Source organism: Puma concolor, chromosome C1 (assembly GCF_028749965.1).
Source record: "Puma concolor isolate L17-30 chromosome C1, mPumCon1.1.hap2, whole genome shotgun sequence".
In the NCBI taxonomy this organism is placed as follows: domain Eukaryota; kingdom Metazoa; phylum Chordata; class Mammalia; order Carnivora; family Felidae; genus Puma; species Puma concolor.
The window spans coordinates 19156527-19174436 of NC_141674.1; the positions used below are offsets into that span (position 1 = coordinate 19156527).

Sequence of the window (17910 nt, forward strand, 5' to 3'; positions counted from 1 at the left end):
TGATTCCCCTTACACTCTCAACGCTGAGCTCCTGGTTCTCCAAAGACAAGCCCGCTTCTTCCCGAGATGGGACCCAGTGAGGGGATGCTTGGGCACTGGAAATGGGAACAGGCCAGGCCAGGTGTCTGGGCTCCTGAAGCTAAGTGGATCACATGTTTGTCTCTGATGCTCACAGCTGGTTCCAGGGAGCTGACTCCTGCCAGTCAAACTCATGAGGGATTGAAACATCCGAATTAGAATTTTACATTTAATCTAGGTATAATTTGTGGCATTTGGGTTGGGGGGACTATTCATCTCCAGTGACCAACATATATGCACCTGTTACCCAGAGCAGTCTTTTACTTTCAATGGAAAGAAATTTAAATGCCGAGGGTATTTAAATATCAGGGGAGGGTCTGCTGTCAGTGGCCTGCCCGAGGTAGAAGGATGTCTGAGCCTCAGTGGCCCATCCTAGCAGGCCTCAGGGAAGAAGCAAGATTTACGAGGTGAGAGCCCGCCTGGGCCGCTTCTTCCATCAGTAAAGGCCTCCCTGCAGTATTTTCTGTCTCGTCAATGCTGCATTTCATTTTAAATTGCAGCTGAAAGCAGATATTTTCCCTCTTGCCTATTACACCTCTTAATTTGTCTCTCCCTCTGCTGTTATTTGTCTCTATAAAGTGTTTTGCATGAAAGACCCACACAGCACAATGTTGCTTTGCCCTGGGTTGAGTTTAACAGGAAGGAAAGCACAGAGAGACTCAAGTCCAAGGAGGAAGGTGTGAGGGCCCTCGGGTCGAGACACACGTGTCTGGGAATATATGCCTGGCAGCGTGTACAGGTGCATGGTTTGGGGCCTGCCTGCTGTGAGTCAGTGGATATGTGTGTGCACACGTCAATATTAGTACTAATATGTATGGATGTCTATCTTTGCTCTGGTATAATCACTTGGTATTCATACCTAAATTAAATGTGTGCTTGTGTGCGAATACTCATAGGCAATCCCTGAGTGCATATGTATTTATGCGTAGGAGCACACATGTGCACATAAACACACGCAGGCATCTAGGTTCGCATGTCACATGATATGTGTGGTCTCTACACACGACCAGGGTTCTCCTCTGCGCTCCCATCGCATGTCTCCCTCCCCAGCTAGGGGCCCCAGCCCTTGGGGCTCTGGGAAAAGGAAGGCAGAGCAGTGGTCTGCGGGGGAGGGCAGTGGAAACGCTGCCTTAGGCTGGCCCCACCGCGGCCACAGCTCCCCGGCTTGGCCCCGGCCACCCCTTCCTCAGAGCCTGCCACAGCAGCACCACCAGGGCTCCTGCGGGAGCTTTGGGGACCCCTGGGCAGGCCCTCAGCTCCCTGTCAATCCTGGACTGGCACCGAGGAGGGAAAGCTGCTACCGAATGACGGCCAGAGCTCTTCAGCCTGGCCGGGTCTCCGGCCCCCACCCTCAGACCAACAACAGGAGCGGCGCGGGCGGGGGCGGCAAGGGGGGGGGGTCTCGGTCGCCCCCAGTCCAGCGAACGCTGGCCACTAACCAATGGGCGACTGCAGCCCAGCGGGGATCCCTCCGAGACAGCCAATGACCTCGCTCCGCTCTCCACCCCCGCCCGCGCCAACTCCGCGCAGCTGGACCATTGGTGCTGGTGGGATGGGGGGAGTGTGCGCGGCGCTGGCCACTTGAGGGAGGGGGCGTGGCCTGGAGTCCCTTCGCCTCTCCCCACCCGCGCTTAGGCCCCGCGCTCCCTACCCCCAGACGCGAGGCCATTGGCCTGGCTGCGGCGCCGCGGCGGAGGTGGACCGCGGGGCGCGCGCAGTGGGCGTGGCCCGAGGGCGTGGCCCGGAGGGAGGCGGGGCCGCGGGCGCTGTCTCAGTGAAAGCCCGAGCTGCGGCGGCGGCGGAGGCGTCCGGGCGGGTGTGCGCGCGTGTGGGGCGCAGGCTCGGCGGCGGCGGCGGCGGCGGCTCAGCCTGCGGAGGCAGCGGCCCGTCTGGAGCGGCCGCTGCGAGGACGCCAGCTGCAGCGGGAGAGGTGCAACCGGGGCTGCGCGCTCCGCGGGGCAGGCGGGGGCCGGGAACAGGTGATCCCAGCGGGTCGCCGAGCCCCAGCGAGTTGGCGGGGCGGGAGTCCGCACTCCCGGGCGCAGCTGCAGCCGCCCCGCCGCGGCTGGTCGCGGACGGCGGACTGCGCCCGGCGCCGGACCGCGCGGCTCGGGCGTCCCTCTGCTCCCGGGGGCCCAGGAAGCCCTCTGCCCTGGGGGCTCAGAAGTGCCCGCTCCCGCTGCCCGGCGTCCGCTCCGCGGCGGAGCAAAGTTGTGGACGTGTCCCGATAGCCGAACCGGGAGCTGTCACGACCCGGCCGGGTCGGCGCGCTCTCTCAGCGGCGCTGACACGCCAGCCCCGCCACCGCCTCGCCCCCTGAGCCGGCCCCTTCTGGAAACTGCTTCTGAGGCTGAAACTTTGGGCCGAGGGGCTGCGGGCGGCGCGGCGCGGGGACGAGGCCTGCGGGCACCCCTCCGCGCGGACAGCCTGGGCGCCGAGGACGGCATGTGACGGCCCCGGCGGCGGCCGCAGCGCGGGAAGGAGCGGGCCCCGCGGGCTCCGGCCGCTGCGAGGAGGGGCTCCGCGGCGGCCGGAGCGAAGGCTGTGGCGCGCGGCCGACCCCTGCGGGCCCGGGCCCCGAGCCGTGACGCCCGGCGCGCCCGGGCCCCGCCGAGGCCCTTGCGCCCCCTCCTCGGCGCGGGGGGACGCGCCCCCAAACTCCCTGAACTTCAGGGGCGGCCCCCGAAGCGGCGAAACTCTCAGGGACCCCCACCCCGGGCGGCGCCCCTCGACGACCTCCCCGCGCCAAACCCCCTGCCGGCCAGTACCTGCCCTCCGAGGGCCTCGGGGTGGGGGGGCCCGGCCGGAGCTGACCGGCCCCAACCCCGCGCCAGGCCACGATGCTCATGAGGAAAGTGCCCGTCTTCGTCCCGGCCTCCCCGTGGGGGCTGCGGCTGCCGCAGAAGTTCCTCTTCCTTCTCTTCCTCTCGGGCCTCGTCACCCTGTGCTTCGGGGCGCTTTTCCTGCTGCCCAACTCCTCTCGCCTCAAGCGCCTCTTCCTGGCCCCCCGGACCCAGCAGCCCGGCCTGGAGGTGGTGGCCGAAGTCGCCGGCCACCCCCTGGCCCGCGAGCAGGAGTCGCCTCCCAACCCGGCCCCCGCCGTGCCAGCCCCGGGTGAGGAAGACGCCAGCAGCCAAGCCAATGCCCGGCGCCGGAAAGGGTGGCTGCGGCGCACCCACCCCACCGGGACGCGCGAAATGGCCACGGCGGCCCGGAGCAGCGGCAGCGCGGCCCTCAGACCCCAGGAGCCGAGCATTCCGTTTAGCTTTGACTTCCTCGCGTTCCAGAGCCGCCTCCGGCACCCGGTCCTGGGGACTAGGGCGGATGAGAGTAAGGAGCCCCAGAGCCTAGTTCGAGCCCAGCGGGAGAAAATCAAGGAGGTAAGGACTCCCCTTCTTCGGAAAAGGAAGATTCTCTGTGCTTCCATCCGTTTCCCCTGGCCCCAGTCACTTCTGGTCCCTGGACCACTCACTACTTTAGGCCCTCCTGGCACACTGCACCGTCCTCTCTCCTCCCAAACTTTCCACTTTCTCCTTAGTGGGCACTTTCCCACTGCTGGGTTCAGTTCATCCTCCCCATCACTGACAGTAGCTGAACCGCTGGACCGACTCTGCCCTACTCCCAGACTCTGGTCCTTCCGGTCAAGTCCCCAGCCCAGGTGGGCTCTGTCCCTTTGTGGAGTTGCTAGTTAGGTTTGTTAATGGACACCCTCTCTGCTTGCACAGGGCCAAGAGCCACTTTCTTTCTCACTGTGTGTCCGTAAGTCCTGACTTTCCCTAAACCCCTGTAGGATCTGCTACCTGGAAATCCAGGATTTGGGGGTGTATCTGGTGTCCTGAAAGTATTTTATAATTAAGCCGGAAAGTGTTGTGGATTCTTGCTAACTATTTCTGTTGAGCTTGGGAACAGTTGTACATAATAGCATGTGATGCAGGAAGGAATGATCAATAGGGTGGTGGTAATGTTACAGAAGCTCTGAGGCGATTGGCCTAATGAAGTGGGTCTTGGACTTGTTCCCTGTAGGGATTGTGGGAGGGAGGGGTTTAGAAGGATCACTTCGAGTGTGAGTCTTGGTCTCAGCTTAAGAAACCAAAAGCAAACGCAGCCTCGCCGTGGCTTGAAGATTGTTGCCAAGCCGCCACTGGTAACTAAACACTCAGCTGTACCACTGTTACAGCTGCCTGCCTGAGGTTTTTGCCCAGCAATGCAGAGGGGGCTGCAGTGACACCCCCAGGCCACGAGGGGGCTATGGGCAAGCAGTGGGCCAGGGTCTCCTCTCTAGAAATGAGAGGATGCTTCCCCCACACTCCCGCCTTGGCCCTCCCCATGCCATGGATGGACCCAGAAGGAAAGGACTGTTTCTGTCTGGACTTTTTGTTTGCTGCAAAGGAGTCAGCAGATCTGATTTCCAGGGGGAGCCGGCAGCAAGGGTCAGGACCTGCCCTGCCGGGATCTGCTCAGAGCCAGTGGAGAACTTAGCTGTTCCTTTCTCCGTGTCTGGACTGTCCTCCATCGCATTGTCCACCTCTCCCACACTTCTTACCTCTGTTGGTACTCAGCCCTTCCAAGATAAGCCCCGTTTGGAGACTATCTTAACTAGCAGTCACAGGACATTTTATGACGTCAAGATAGAAAGCCACAAAGATGAGTCCTTGGTGTGTGTGTGTGTGTGTGCGCGTGTGTGTGTGCGTGCGCGCTCTCAGTTTTCAAATTCTTGTTGAAATCTCAGACGTTAATTGAAGGCTGGAACTTGCAGGAGCTAAGGAAGGGACATCATTTCCCCCTTTTTGGTTAAGAAGTGTGCCGTTGACTACTTATGTGAACCACCCACAGCTCCCTTTCTTGAAGCCAGCTCTGAGCACATTAGCCCTTTCTGCCTTTTTACACCTCCCTGGAGAGCAGTAACTCCCAGTGACATTACATATAAACTACACGCATGCAGCTTTTCGTGGGGGTGTCCCGTGCTGCCATCAGATTTTCAGAAGCCTCCCCCAAAGAATGAAGAATTAACTGCTGTCCTCATCAGAAGAGGTGCCTTCTGCATTTGCATCTAGATATGTGACCTATTTCTGAAGGCCTGGGGCCAGGAGCCATGGTAGGAAGGGGGTGCTGGCTAGTGAGGACTTGGTTCTGCCCCTCTACATACAGAGACAGCTTCCCTTGCCGGCAGAGGCTGCAGGCTGCAGCAGCTGGGGGGTGGTGGGAGGTGTGGAGACTCTGCTCTGCAGGTGGGTGTAAAATAACATGACGGGCGAAGGTTTGTGTTGGTTGCCAGATGTCTGGATCGTTCAGACTGGCATCTCTGAGCACCCCTGGTAGCAGCTGGAGGCCCGCTTGCATGTACCTGCAGTTGGTGTTCAGTGAGCCCTCTCTTACTCTCCTGAAGACCTTAAGCCCCTCAGAACAGAGGAGGCTGAACCAGATATACTAGAATATGTTGAAGCCTGCTGTCTCTTCAGGCTTCTTGAGTTTGGACCCCCGCCCCTCCCAACAACCTGGAAAATGTGGGGCCGAGTCTTTGGGTTAGCTGTTAACACAGAGCTACCTTCCCCGGTGTCCTGCCTGATAGGGAATGCATAGGACTATGGCTGGAGGATGTCTTTATTTCCTTCTCATTTAAATTTCTATCTGTGCCGTGCCCAGGGGTAGATCATTTTAGAAAGGTGCCTGTTTTCGTAAGAGGGACTGGTGCTTCCCTCTCTGGCTTGTTTATTTCCAGACATGGATTGATTAGACCCCAGGAGCAGAGGGGGAGCTAGTATCAGATAAAAAGGGCTCTGTTCTTATAAGACGAGGTTTTTAAAGTGAAAGTAAACGTCAAGAGAGACACAGAGAGGGTGATAAATGAGAGTGAATGAAGACTGGACACCCAGGCTCTAGATCAATGAAGTATATTTATAAACTTCTGGTTTGAGAGATGAACATGGCCATGGGGTCTGTGCTGATAAGATGGGTTGAAGCCACATGTTCTGGGTGTGTACGTACATCAGGAAACAATCTGTCCATAGAACCAACTACTTTTCTTCACTCTGCAGCCATGGAACCTTGCAGGAGGCAATGTGGTGGAAAGGGGGGACCCAGAGAATGTGAATGACAGTTCAACTGTCAACATCTGACTTTGGGCAAGCTACCTGCTCTCATTCCTGGACCTTATTTTTCCTTCTGTAAAATGGAGTGAGGGAGTGTCGCATACACCCTTGCTTCCAGACGCAGTCCCTAAGTAGACTGCCAGTCTGGTCAGGGACTCCTTAGCAGTTGGGCTTTTCCCAGCTCTGTTTGCAATGTGCTAGTTAGTTCCATGAGGTGACAATGGCGTACTGTTGTTGACGATTGTGGTGGTATTCACTGTTGCATCCCTGGCACTTAGTCAAGAATAGATAAAGCAAGCTCCCACGCTGGGCTCGATCTCACAACCTATCAGATCGTGACAGCCCAAATCAAGAGTTGGACACCCCAGCACCCCCAGATGGGACTTTAGAGATGGGATTGAACAGTGACAACTCCTCAGCCTGGGATCATGAAGAGTAAAGGAGTTGGCGAGAATGTAAAACAGCTTGCTAGCAGCCTTCTCTTCCAGATCTGAAGATGATATAGGAAATTATTGTCATAATCATTAATTACAGGGGAGCTTTGCCATTGGTGGATTCCTTACAGATTCGAGTTCAACAGATTTTCTCACTCATAACAAGCGCTGGGGGGGTGTGTAGCTTGTCAGGGTTACATCTCAGTGAAAGGGTTCGCACTCTCCTGGGTCCTGCTGCTGATGGTTGGTTGCCAATCTGGGGAACCTCAGTTGTCCCTTCCAGTTTAGGGGGCTTTTGTTAAAGGCAACTGGGAAGTCTGAGACAGTGAGAATGTAGTATTGGAATGGAGCTTCCCCTGGTCCATAGGCAGAACATGGGTTGAATTTCATCCCCATCCTCTCTGTCCAGCCCGCTTATGCACCACCGAATGTGGCGGTCCTGCTAAGAATCCAGCCTGGGTTCAAGACCTAGTCATGCCATCAACTCTGACCTCAAAGAAAAACTCCTGTCTATCACTGGACTGTTTTCCTGATAAAACAAAGGGACTGGCATTTAAGGGACCCTTGTCTTTCCCTCACTCCCGCCTGTTTACTGTTTTGTTTATGGATCTGCCCAAGCACCTAGAATAGGGTCTGACACCTAGTTGGAACTCAGTTACTTAAATGAGTGGCTACAGCAGAGATCTATAAACTAACAGTTAAAGTTGCTGGTGGCAAAAGTTGGGTCTTCTTCCTGAGGGTACCTGCAATTCTAAGAGTGTCAGCGTAGGGGCCATGGCAAGGCTGGGGACTTAGCAGCTCCGTGACCCGAGAGGCCTTTTAGAAGTTGCAGTAATTTTCCAAGTGCAAGTAGTCTACCTTGAAGAGAGTGGGGAGGTGGCAGCCATGAATAAAGTCTTTTCATGCCTGGATAGCAGGCATCTGGAGGATGCCCGAGTTGCCCTGGAGTGCCTGAAACTTGGCAGGGAGGGCCCCAGCTCTTGCTTTCTATGCTTGCTGCGTTAAGCCTCCAGGATATCGCTGGTTATGATATGTGACTATGTCTGAATAAGTCATCTTGGCAAATGATCTTTGCTCGCCATTAATGGGCTGGTTCGTTAGTCATGTGTGGTTTTCCTGTATATCTGATTTATCACCACTAGGGCCATGGAGGGGTAGGAAAATTAAAGGGCTTTGTGTTCTTTGTACCATGTGAATCTGAGCCTGTGAGATGTTCAGGGTAATTAATATTAGGAACACTCTTTCCTTTGAAGAGCTCTGTTTAAGTTGCAGATTCATTGAAGATCTTTTCTTCTCCCTGTCCTTCAGTTTCACTCTTGTCCTGCTCTATGATACATTTCATGTAGATAGGAAGTCTGGCCCATAGTAACTGGACAGGTCCTTTGGGAGACCCTTACATCCTAAGCCCAGCCACACCTCATCCTTCTTCCTTGGAATGGAGTACTGTGTGTAAAGCTTAGACCTTGTCCCTACCAGGTGGACAACTCACACCCACAGGTCGGCTGGATCTCTTATTTTGCATTGCACTATCATTTGGGGGAATTAGGTGCAGACATTTCAGGAGCAGTTGTTTGTTGGGACTCACATCCTTACCTCTGTCGTTAGTGTTAGGTCTAGAAACAATGACTTTTAAAAGTCAGCTGTGTAGTTCACACTGTAGTTAGCAGAGGGGTAAGAATATAGATTCCCCTGCGGTTTTTGGAGTGACTGATTTACATCCAAGCTCAAGAAATGCTTTTTCTCTAGCTTTCCCTGAAGACCGATCCATTACTCTACCAAAAATAAATATTGTGATATATATCAGGCATACTTTGCTCAAAGGGACTTACATCTTTTCTCTTACTGAAGAAAATAAATCAGGCTCACAAATTGGAAAGGAATTCCATTCAGGGAAGCGGTTTCATAATCTTGGTGGGCAACCAGTCCTGTGGGTACCGCCTCTGGCCTTCCCGTATCCTGGGTTGAGTCTGTGTTACACAAAGGGAGGTGGTGAGAGAGCTTTAGGGAATTCTCTCCCTGCCTTGTTTTCATTGGCCAGGTTAGGAAAGCCTTAGCAAGGGAATGATGGACATGATTCAGGAGAGTAGCTGCCTCAGGTGAATTCATGGGTATTTATTACATTACTTTAAAAGAGGAACCGTGCATGGAGCAGGGACGAGTGTCTTTGATCCAAGATGATGATGATGATGATGATGATGATGATGATGATGATGATGATTCCAGTTCTCTACACCTGTGGTCCAGAAATACCAGGCTCATTCAGACAGTAAGCCCTGGTTCTTGACCTCCAACTACCCCAGGGCCAGGGCCTCACAGGCAAGTGTTTGCATGATTTGGGGAAACAAAACAAGACTTTCTTAGCTCTGCATCGTCATGGCAGATGATGACAAGACATCAAATTGAAGACTCCTCAAAAGAATATTGAGGACCCTAGGGCCTAAGTCCCTCTTCTTTCCCCCCAACTTGGCTCTGGAGGCTAGTTAATAGCCAAAACAGCATAGTTTTGGTTCTCTTATTTATTACACTTTTAAAAAAATATTTATTTATTTTTGAGAGAGAGAGAGAGCATGAGTGGGGAAGAGCAGAGAGAGAGGGAGACACGGAATCTGAAGAAGGAATCTGAAGCTCTGAGCTGTCAGCACAGAGCCCGATGCGGGGCTTGAACTTGTGAACGTGAGATCATGACCTGAGCCGAAATTGGAAGGTTAACTGACTGAGCCACCCAAGCACCCCTATTTTTAATTTTTTAAAGTAGGCTCCACACAGAGTGTGGGGCTTGAACTCAGGACTCTGAGATCAAGAATAACATGCTCTACCAAGTGAGCCAGCCAGGTGCCCCAATTTGGGTTCTTTTATTTACAAAAAAAATTTTTTTTTACATTTATTTATTTTTGATAGGCAGAGAGAGACAGAGCACAAGTGGAGGAGGGGCAGAGAGAGAAGGAGACACAGAATCTGAAGCAGGTTGCAGCTCCGAGCTGTCAGCACAGAGTCCGATGTGGGGCCCGAGCTCACAAACTGCGAGATCATGGCCTGAGCTGAAGTCGAACACTCAACCGACCGAGCCTCCCAGGCGCCCCCAATTTTGGTTCTTTTAAATGCAGAGTTGATGTGGCTGAGATCACTACAAGTCAGACCTCCACCGCCAAAGAGAGCAGAAACCATGGAGACCACAGCTATAGGTTTCAGGCTCAGTATGTGTGGTGGCCCAGGCGTAGGTGTTTTTTTCCCTGAAAAGGCTGTTTTCTAAGATTTGGGTTGAGAGCTCCCCAAACTTGGCAGGCAGGCAGGCAGTCAGAACAGCTCTTACTCACAAGGAGGCCTGAGTATGTCTCTTAACTCCGCCTTTTCATTAATTAAAGGCCAAGACCAGGGCAGTTGTCCATCTGTATTAGTGCAGAACCGCTAGTGGTAACTTTTACAGAAGGAACTTTGGCAGACTGATTAGCGTTCTTTTTAATCGATGAGCAATAATTGTGCTTTTATCTGGCATGCTCGGGGTATCGCCTGCTCCACAGGTGAAACTTACAGGCAAACAGTGTTCACTAAATAACAACCATTTTCAGTGGTTGAATAATAGATTTCTCCCCGCTCCTCCACCTCTGTCATGACTTGGTGGTCCAGAAAATCGACTGTGCAATACAGCATGTTCTGTAGGGCCTGCTGAGTTGTATAGGTGTCTTTTGGCCTCTCAGTGCCTCTTCCTGTGTTTTTGTCCCCTTTTTTTTTTTAACAACAACCCTGTGATGCAGGTACTACCTATTTATTTAAGTGTAGTTTACACATAGCAAAATGCACAGATCTTAAATATACAGTTTGCTGAATTTTGACCAATACAGAAAACCGCGTAAAGCACCCATGAAGGTGTGGAACATTCCCATCGCCTCAGAAAGGTCCCTCTGTTCCTTCCCAGGCAATCCCCCATCACCCACCTCCCATCTCCTATTTCAGCGTGTCACAGGAGATTTGTCTGGCCTGTTCTGGAACTTGAAATAAATGGAGTAATATAACATATGTCCTTTTGTGCAAGGCTTCCTTCACCAAGGATGTTTCTGAAATTCATCCCTGAACATATTCCATACTTCATTCCTTTTTATTGTTGAGATATGTTCTCTCGCATGAATATACTGCAGTTTGTTTATCCATCACCCGTAGTTGGACCTTTTGGTTGTTTCCAGTGTTTGGCTATTATGAATAAAGCTGCTGTGAATATTATATGTACAGGCTTTGTATAGGCATCGTTCCATTCCTTTTGTGTCAATACTTGGGAATAGAATTGCTGGTTCATAGAGTAGACATATGTTTAACTTTATAGGAAAACTGGAGATATTCTCCCTAAGTAGTTAAGGCCATTTTATTCTTCTGTCAGCAGTGTGTGAGAATTCTGCATCTTTGTCAACACTTGCTATTGTCCACCTTTTTAAGTTTAGCCATTCTATGTGATGTGTAGTAATATTTCATTGTAGCTTTAATTTTTGATTCCTTGTTAACTATCGGTATTGAACATCTTTTCATGTGTTTACTATTTATGTATCATCCTATAAGTGTCTATTCAAATCTTATGCCCTTTTTTAAATTAAAAAATTGGGCTGTTTATCATCTTATTGGATATAGAAATACTTTATATATTCTGGATATAAGTCCTTTGTCAGATATACATACTATAAATATTCACTCCCGGTCTTTTATAAATATTAGCTCCCAAGGGTGCCTGTGTGGCTCAGTCGGTTTAGCATCCGACTTCAGCTCAGGTCATGATGTCATGGCTCGTGGGTTCGAGCCCTGCATCAGGCTCTGTGCTGACAGCTCAGAGCCTGGAGTCTGCTTCAGATTCTGTGTGTGTGTGTGTGTGTGTGTGTGTGTGTGTGTGTGTGTGTGTGTCTCTCTGCACCTCCCCAGCTCACGCTCTCTCACTCTCAAAAATAACTAAACATACATACATACATATTAGCTCCCAGAATATTTCATTTTCTTAGTGCTCATTCAAAGAGCAGAAGTTTTTTTTAATGTTTATTCATTATTTGACACACACACACTTGCATGCGCGCGCACACACACACGCACAGTGCAAGTGGTGGAGGGGCAGAGAGAGAGGGAGACACAGAATCTGAGGCAGGCTCCAGGCTCCGAGCTGTCAGCACAGAGCCCAACGCGGGGCTTGAACTCACAGACCATGAGATCATGACCTGAGCCAAAGTTGGAAGCTCAACTGACTGAGCCACCCAGGTGCTCCAAAGAACAGAAGTTTTAAATTTTGATGAAGTCAGTGTATCAATATTTTCTTTTATGGTTAGTGCTTTCTGTGTCTACTTAGAAAAAAGAAAACAAAACCAAAAAGCCTTTCCCTTCCCCATGGTCATAAAAATAGTCTCCTTTTAATTCCAGAAGCGTGATCATTTTAGTTTTTACTTTTAGGTCTCCTGTCTACTTCTAACTAATTTTTGTATGTGTTATGAGGTAGGAGTTGAGAGTCATTATTTTACTTTTAGATGTCCAGTTGTTTACCACTTTTTGTTGAAAAGTCTCTCCTTTCCTCATTGAATTGCTTTGAATCCATGGTAGATTAATTGAGCATATATACATGGTTCTGTTTCTGGACTCTTCTACTGATTTATGTTTATGCTAATTCATACTATCTTGATGCTGTAGCTTTATAATAAGTCTTAAAAGCAGGTCCTCTATCTTTGAGCTTCCTTTTCAAAATTGCTTTGGTTATTGTGGATCCTTTGCATTTCTGCAAACATTTGAGAATGAGCTTGTCAGTTTCTGTGAAAATTCCTGCTGGGAGTGTGATTGGGTTTGCTTTGAATCTGTGAGTCAAATTGGGGAGAACCGATATCTTAACAATATTGGGTCTTTGATCCATGAATGTGGTATCTCTTTCCATTTATTTAGATTTTCTTTCTCTCAACGATGGTTTGTACTTTTTGATGTAGAGGACTTGAACGTCTTTTAGTACAACAGCCATTTGCTACTGTAAATAGTAATCTTTAAATTTTAAATTTTAAATTTTTGTTGCTAGTACACAGAAATACAATAGATTTTTGTATATTGATTTTGTGTCATGTGACCTTATTGAGTTCATTTATTAAATTTGTTCTCTGTAGATTCTTTAGGATCTGTTAGGTATACAATTATGTTGTCTATGAGTCAAGACGGTTTTACTTCTTCCTTTCCAATGTTTTATGCCTTTTATTTCTTTTTCTTCCTTCATTGCACTGGCTAGGACTTCTGGTTCAATGTGAGATAGAAGTGGTGAGAACTGACCTCTTTGCTTTGCTCTTGATCTCAAGGGAGAAGCATTCAGTCTTTTACATTAAGTATGATGTTAGGTATAGGTGTTGGTAGATGCCTTTTATCAGGTTGAAGTTACCATAACGTTCCTAGTTTGCTGAGAGTTTTTATCAGAAATGGAATTGAATTTTGTCAAATACTTTTTCTGCGTCTCTGGAGATGGTCATATTTTCTCTTTAATTCTGTTAATATGGTAAGTCATATTGATTTTATCCTTTTAAAAAAAAATTTTTTTTTGAGAGAGAGAGTGTGCAAATGGGGGAAGAGCGGGGGCGGGGGGGGGGGGTGGGCGGGAACAGAGGACCTAAAGTAGGCTTTGCAGGGCTCTGACAGGCAGACAGGCTGACAGCAGCTAGTCTGATGTGGGGCTCAAACTCGTGAACTGAGAGATCATGACCTGAGCCAAAGTCTGATGGTTAACCAACTGAGCCACCCAGGTGCCCCCAAATCATATTGATTTTAAAAGAATGGTAAACTTGCATTTGCTTTTCAAGTATTTTGTTAAGAATTTTTGCATCTGTGTTCATAAGGCATATTGCTCTATAGTTTTCCTGTAAGGGCTTTGTCTGGTTTTTGGTACAGCATTATGTTACTTCATAAAATGAGCTGAAAAATGTTCTCATATTTTCTGCACAAGTTTGTGGGACACTAATATTAGGTCTTCCTTAAATGTTTGATAGAATTTACCATTTACCACCACCAAAGCCATCCAGGCCTACAGGGTGTGTGTGTGTGTGTGTGTGTGTGTGTGTGTGTGTGTGTGTGTGTGTGAGAGAGAGAGAGAGAGAGAGAGAGAGGTTTTAAATGATCATTTCAATTACTTTAACAGATATAAGGCTATTCAGAATTTGTCTCGTCAGTTTTGTCAGTTTTGCTTTCAACAAATTTGTCTATTTCATCCAAATTATAGAATTTATTAGAATAAAGTTGTTCCCAAGATTCTCATTTTCCTTTTAATATTTGTAGGACCTGTAGTGGTGCTCCCTCTTTCACTTTCCATATTGGTAATTGCTTTCTTGTTGTATTCTTTAAAAATAGTGTAGCTAGGGGGCGCCTGGGTGGCTCAGTTGGTTGAGCGTCTGACTTCAGCTCAGATTATGATCTCACAGTCTGTGAGTTCGAGCCCCTCATCAGGCTCTGTGCTGACAGCTCGGAGCCTGGAGTCTGCTTCGGATTCTGTGTCTCCCTCTCTCTCTGCCCCTCCCCCGCTCATGTTCTGTCTCTCTTTCTCTCTCTGTCAAAAATAAAATAAAAACACTAAAAAAATTTTGAAAAAATAGTGTAGCTAGTAGTTCATCAATTTTACTGATCTTTGGAACCAACTTTTGATCTTTTTAAAAACATTTTTTTAATGTTTATTTATTTTTAAGAGAGACAGAGCATGAAGGGGGTGTGCAGAGAAAGGGAGAAGCAGAACTTGAAGCAGGCTCCAGGCTCCGAGCACAGAGCCTGACATGGGGCTCAAACTCACAAACCATGAGATCATGACTTGAGCTGAAGTCAGGCGCTTAATGGACTGAGCCACCCAGGCGCCCCTGATCTTTTTTTTTTTAATGTTTATTTATTTTTGAAGGAGAGAGAGACAGAGTGTGAGCAGGTGAGGATCAGAAGAGAGGGAGACACAGAATCTGATGCAGGCTCTAGGCTGTCAGCACAGAGCCTGATGCAGGGCTCGAACTCACGAACTGTGAGATCATGACCTGAGCTGAAGTCAGACGCTTAACTGACTAAGCCACCCAGGTGCCCCAACCCCTGATCTTTTTTTAAAAATATCTATTTTTTTTTTTTTAATTTAATACTTACATTTGCCTCTGTTTCCTTCCTTCTGCTTATTTTGGGCTTCATTCACTATCTTCTTATCACTTCTTTATCTAGTCTGACAATCTGCTTGTGTTACCCTCTTTTCAGTTTTCATTCTCATGTCATATATTTTGCTTCTACATATATAGTTCATAACACATTAGTAATTTTTTTTGCTTCAAACGGTTTTCTTGAATAAATGAATAAATTGGAGTCTTTTTATTCATCCACATACTTACCATTTATAGTGTCCTTCATTCCTTCTTGCATGTCTGAGTTCTGGTACCTCTTTCCCATCAGCCTGAAAAACAACTCTTAATATTTCTTGTAGTATAGGTTTGCTGGTCACAAATCCTTGTAGCTTATGTTTACCTGAAAATGTCTCTATTTTGCCTTCATTTTAAAAGGCTATTTTTGATGGGTATAAAATTTTATTTTTCTTTAACGAAAGACCCATTGTCTTGTAGCTTTCATTGTTTCTGATGAAAGGTTGGAGTATATTTCCCTGTATATATTTCCCCTCTCTTGGTATGCCACTTTTGCCTTTCATTTTCAGCAATTCAACTGTGATATGCCTAGATGTGGATGTCATTGGTTATTTTCTTGGGGTTTGTTAAGTTTCTTATATCTGCAGATTGGTATTTTTTCATCAAGTTTGGAAAAATTTTGGCTCATATTTCTTCAACATTTTTTTTCTGCCCCATTCCATCTCCTATTACTTTTCTTCTTCGTTCCTCCTCCTCCTCCTTTTTTAAAGTTTACTTATTTATTTTGAGAGAGAGTGTGTGCCCAGGGGAGGGGGCGGGAGAGAGAGAGAATCCAAAGGAGGCTCCTCACTGTCAGCATGGAGCCTGATGCAGGGCTTGAACCCACGAACTGTGAGATCATGACCTGAGCCAAAGTTGAGAATCGGAGGCTTAACTGACTGAGCCATCCAGGCACCCCCATTTAGAACTCCAGTTACATAGAAGTTAGATTGCTTGATACTTTCTTACGGATAACTGAATCTCTTCATTTTCTTTTCAGCCTTTTTGTGTTTTGATGTAGATAATTTATATTAACATATCTTCAAGTTCACTGAACTTTTCCATTGGTTGTTAAGCCCACCCAGTGAATTTTTTATTTCAAGGATTTTTAAATTTTATTTTTTTTACTTCTAGAATTTCCATCTGGACCTTTTCCATTGTTTCTGTTTCTCTGATATTTCCCATCTGTTCATTTATTATTTCCATAGTTTTCTTTAAATTCCAAGGGGTATTTATAATAGTTTTTCAAATGGTGTTTTTTGCTGTTTCCAAAATCTTTGTCATCATTGAGTCTGTACTTACTGACTGTTTTTATCTCCTGGTTATGGGTCACTTTTTTGTACATTTTCATATGTCTACTCATTTTTTAAAAGAGTCTGTGCTAAACATTGTGAATCCTACCTTTTAAAGATCCTAGCTTCATCTGCTTTTATGTGGTTTTTCTCCCCTCTTTCTGTTAAGCTGTCAGCTGTCACTTCTTGTAGTTGTCAGGATACCTGATCTGGCTGCTTTATTTTCTACTTTCCCAATTTTGTGATTTTCTAATCTGTATTTGGCCAAGAAACCATTCAATCTAGATTTGATAATTTAGCATCATATGTAAGTGCAAATGAACACTTTGAGTAGGTTTCTAAACTCTCCTGAATCAATGACGTGAACTTTATCAAGTACGTATTTTAGTGTAATTTAGATATTTAAAGATTCTTATTTATTTTTAGAAATTGGTACTGGGTACGTGAAATATAATTTTGTACTGAACCTACATCCTAAATAAAGAGAACATCAAAGGGCTCCTAATTTTTGGTTGATGTGATTTTTAAATTATTTGTGTGTTTTTTTTTTTTTTTTTTGGCTCATCTGTTTTTAGATGTTAGAAGAAATATTTGTTGGTATCTGTGATGTTCCAGAAGCCTCCGTTAGTGTCACTTTCTTCCCAGGATTTTTTAACCTGTCAAATAATTTTTCTGGCCTCCTTACCTTAAGTCTATTTACTACTTTTTAAACCTTGGTTTGTAAATTCTTTCATTAAAAAAAAAAAAAAAAAGATGCTTATGTAGGCCAAATTGCTGAATTACTGATCAGAAGAAAGCTAAAAACATGTGGCTCAGAATTTCCAAGGTGCATTCTGTGAGATCTGATTATTTCCCCTTATTCAAGAAAGCTCAGTGTGGGGCGAGGATAGTATCTTATGGCACAGGCTCTCTTTAACTTCATTTGTGTCCTTTGGAATGGGTGGGGTGTTGAATAAAAGGTATAAGTCACTTATTTAAGATCCTTCTCCCCCATTTTCACTCCTGGAATGAGCTTTTCAGAGATTAAGGCTAAACTTTGCCAAGTAGATGCTGATCTCCTGGGAAGACATTACAGAACCATTTTTGTTTTTTTCTGTGCTTGTGTTCTTGACCTAAATCAGCAAATCTTCCTCCTTTCCAACTCTCCCAGAAGCCGTTCTCCAGGTCTACCGCATACCTTACAGAACTCTGGAGTAGTCTTGGTTTTTAATTATAAGAATCAATGGGGAAAGAAGACTTTAGTTTCTTGCTTTCAGGACTGGCCTAGAGAGCAGCCTCTAAAGTATGACCAATGTTGTTACTTTAGGGTATAAGGAGACCCTTTACAGAGAAACCTTAATGCTTAGACAGAAAAATAGCAGCTCAGTCTAGAGACTTCTCTAGCAGTTTCAGATATAAGTCCTTTTGGATGTATAATTATGTAAGGGGCAGAGACTTCACACGGATGTACTTTCAGAGGTAGTACTGTGGAATAGCCTTCTTATAATCATGCTAGGAGGTCCATCTGGTTATTGATCCTTGAGTAGCTAAGAATGGTACCAGAGTAGTGTCAGTCCAGATGGGGCTGAGGGAGACAATGTTAGACATGTCCTGTGATTAGACACTGAATTAGATTAAAGCATAATAAGATTCTCTGTACTCTGAGTAAAGTGCTCTTAAACATGGCACCAGAATTCCAGATTGTCAGCCCTGGTATTTGAAGTCGTCTTGTATGTTATAAAAAGGGTTTCTGACTCTCTGGCCTCTGTACCACCCACTGGCATTTAAATGCCCAGGGTGAATCTGCAGGGCATCTGATTTGGAGGGGAGTGGGGGTTGGGCTGGGACAATGCCCACCTCCTCCTGGGGAGCTGAGATAAACACTCCTTGTGTGTGTGGTATTTTTAGTAGAGCCCTA

The 17910-nt window shown here is 47.3% G+C and overlaps 1 protein-coding gene across 2 annotated transcripts in view; it reads left to right on the forward strand.

The window, feature by feature from the left end:
* The first annotated feature begins 1862 nt into the window (after positions 1 to 1862).
* Positions 1863 to 17910, forward strand: part of MAN1C1 (mannosidase alpha class 1C member 1) — a 141340-nt gene continuing 125292 nt past the window's right edge. For both annotated transcript variants that reach the window (XM_086716084.1, XM_025934927.2), the window contains exon 1: positions 1863 to 3458. In XM_086716084.1, coding sequence (XP_086572210.1) covers positions 2919 to 3458 — 540 coding nt within the window. In that variant the 5' untranslated portion in view covers positions 1863 to 2918. The remainder of the gene's footprint in view (positions 3459 to 17910) is intronic.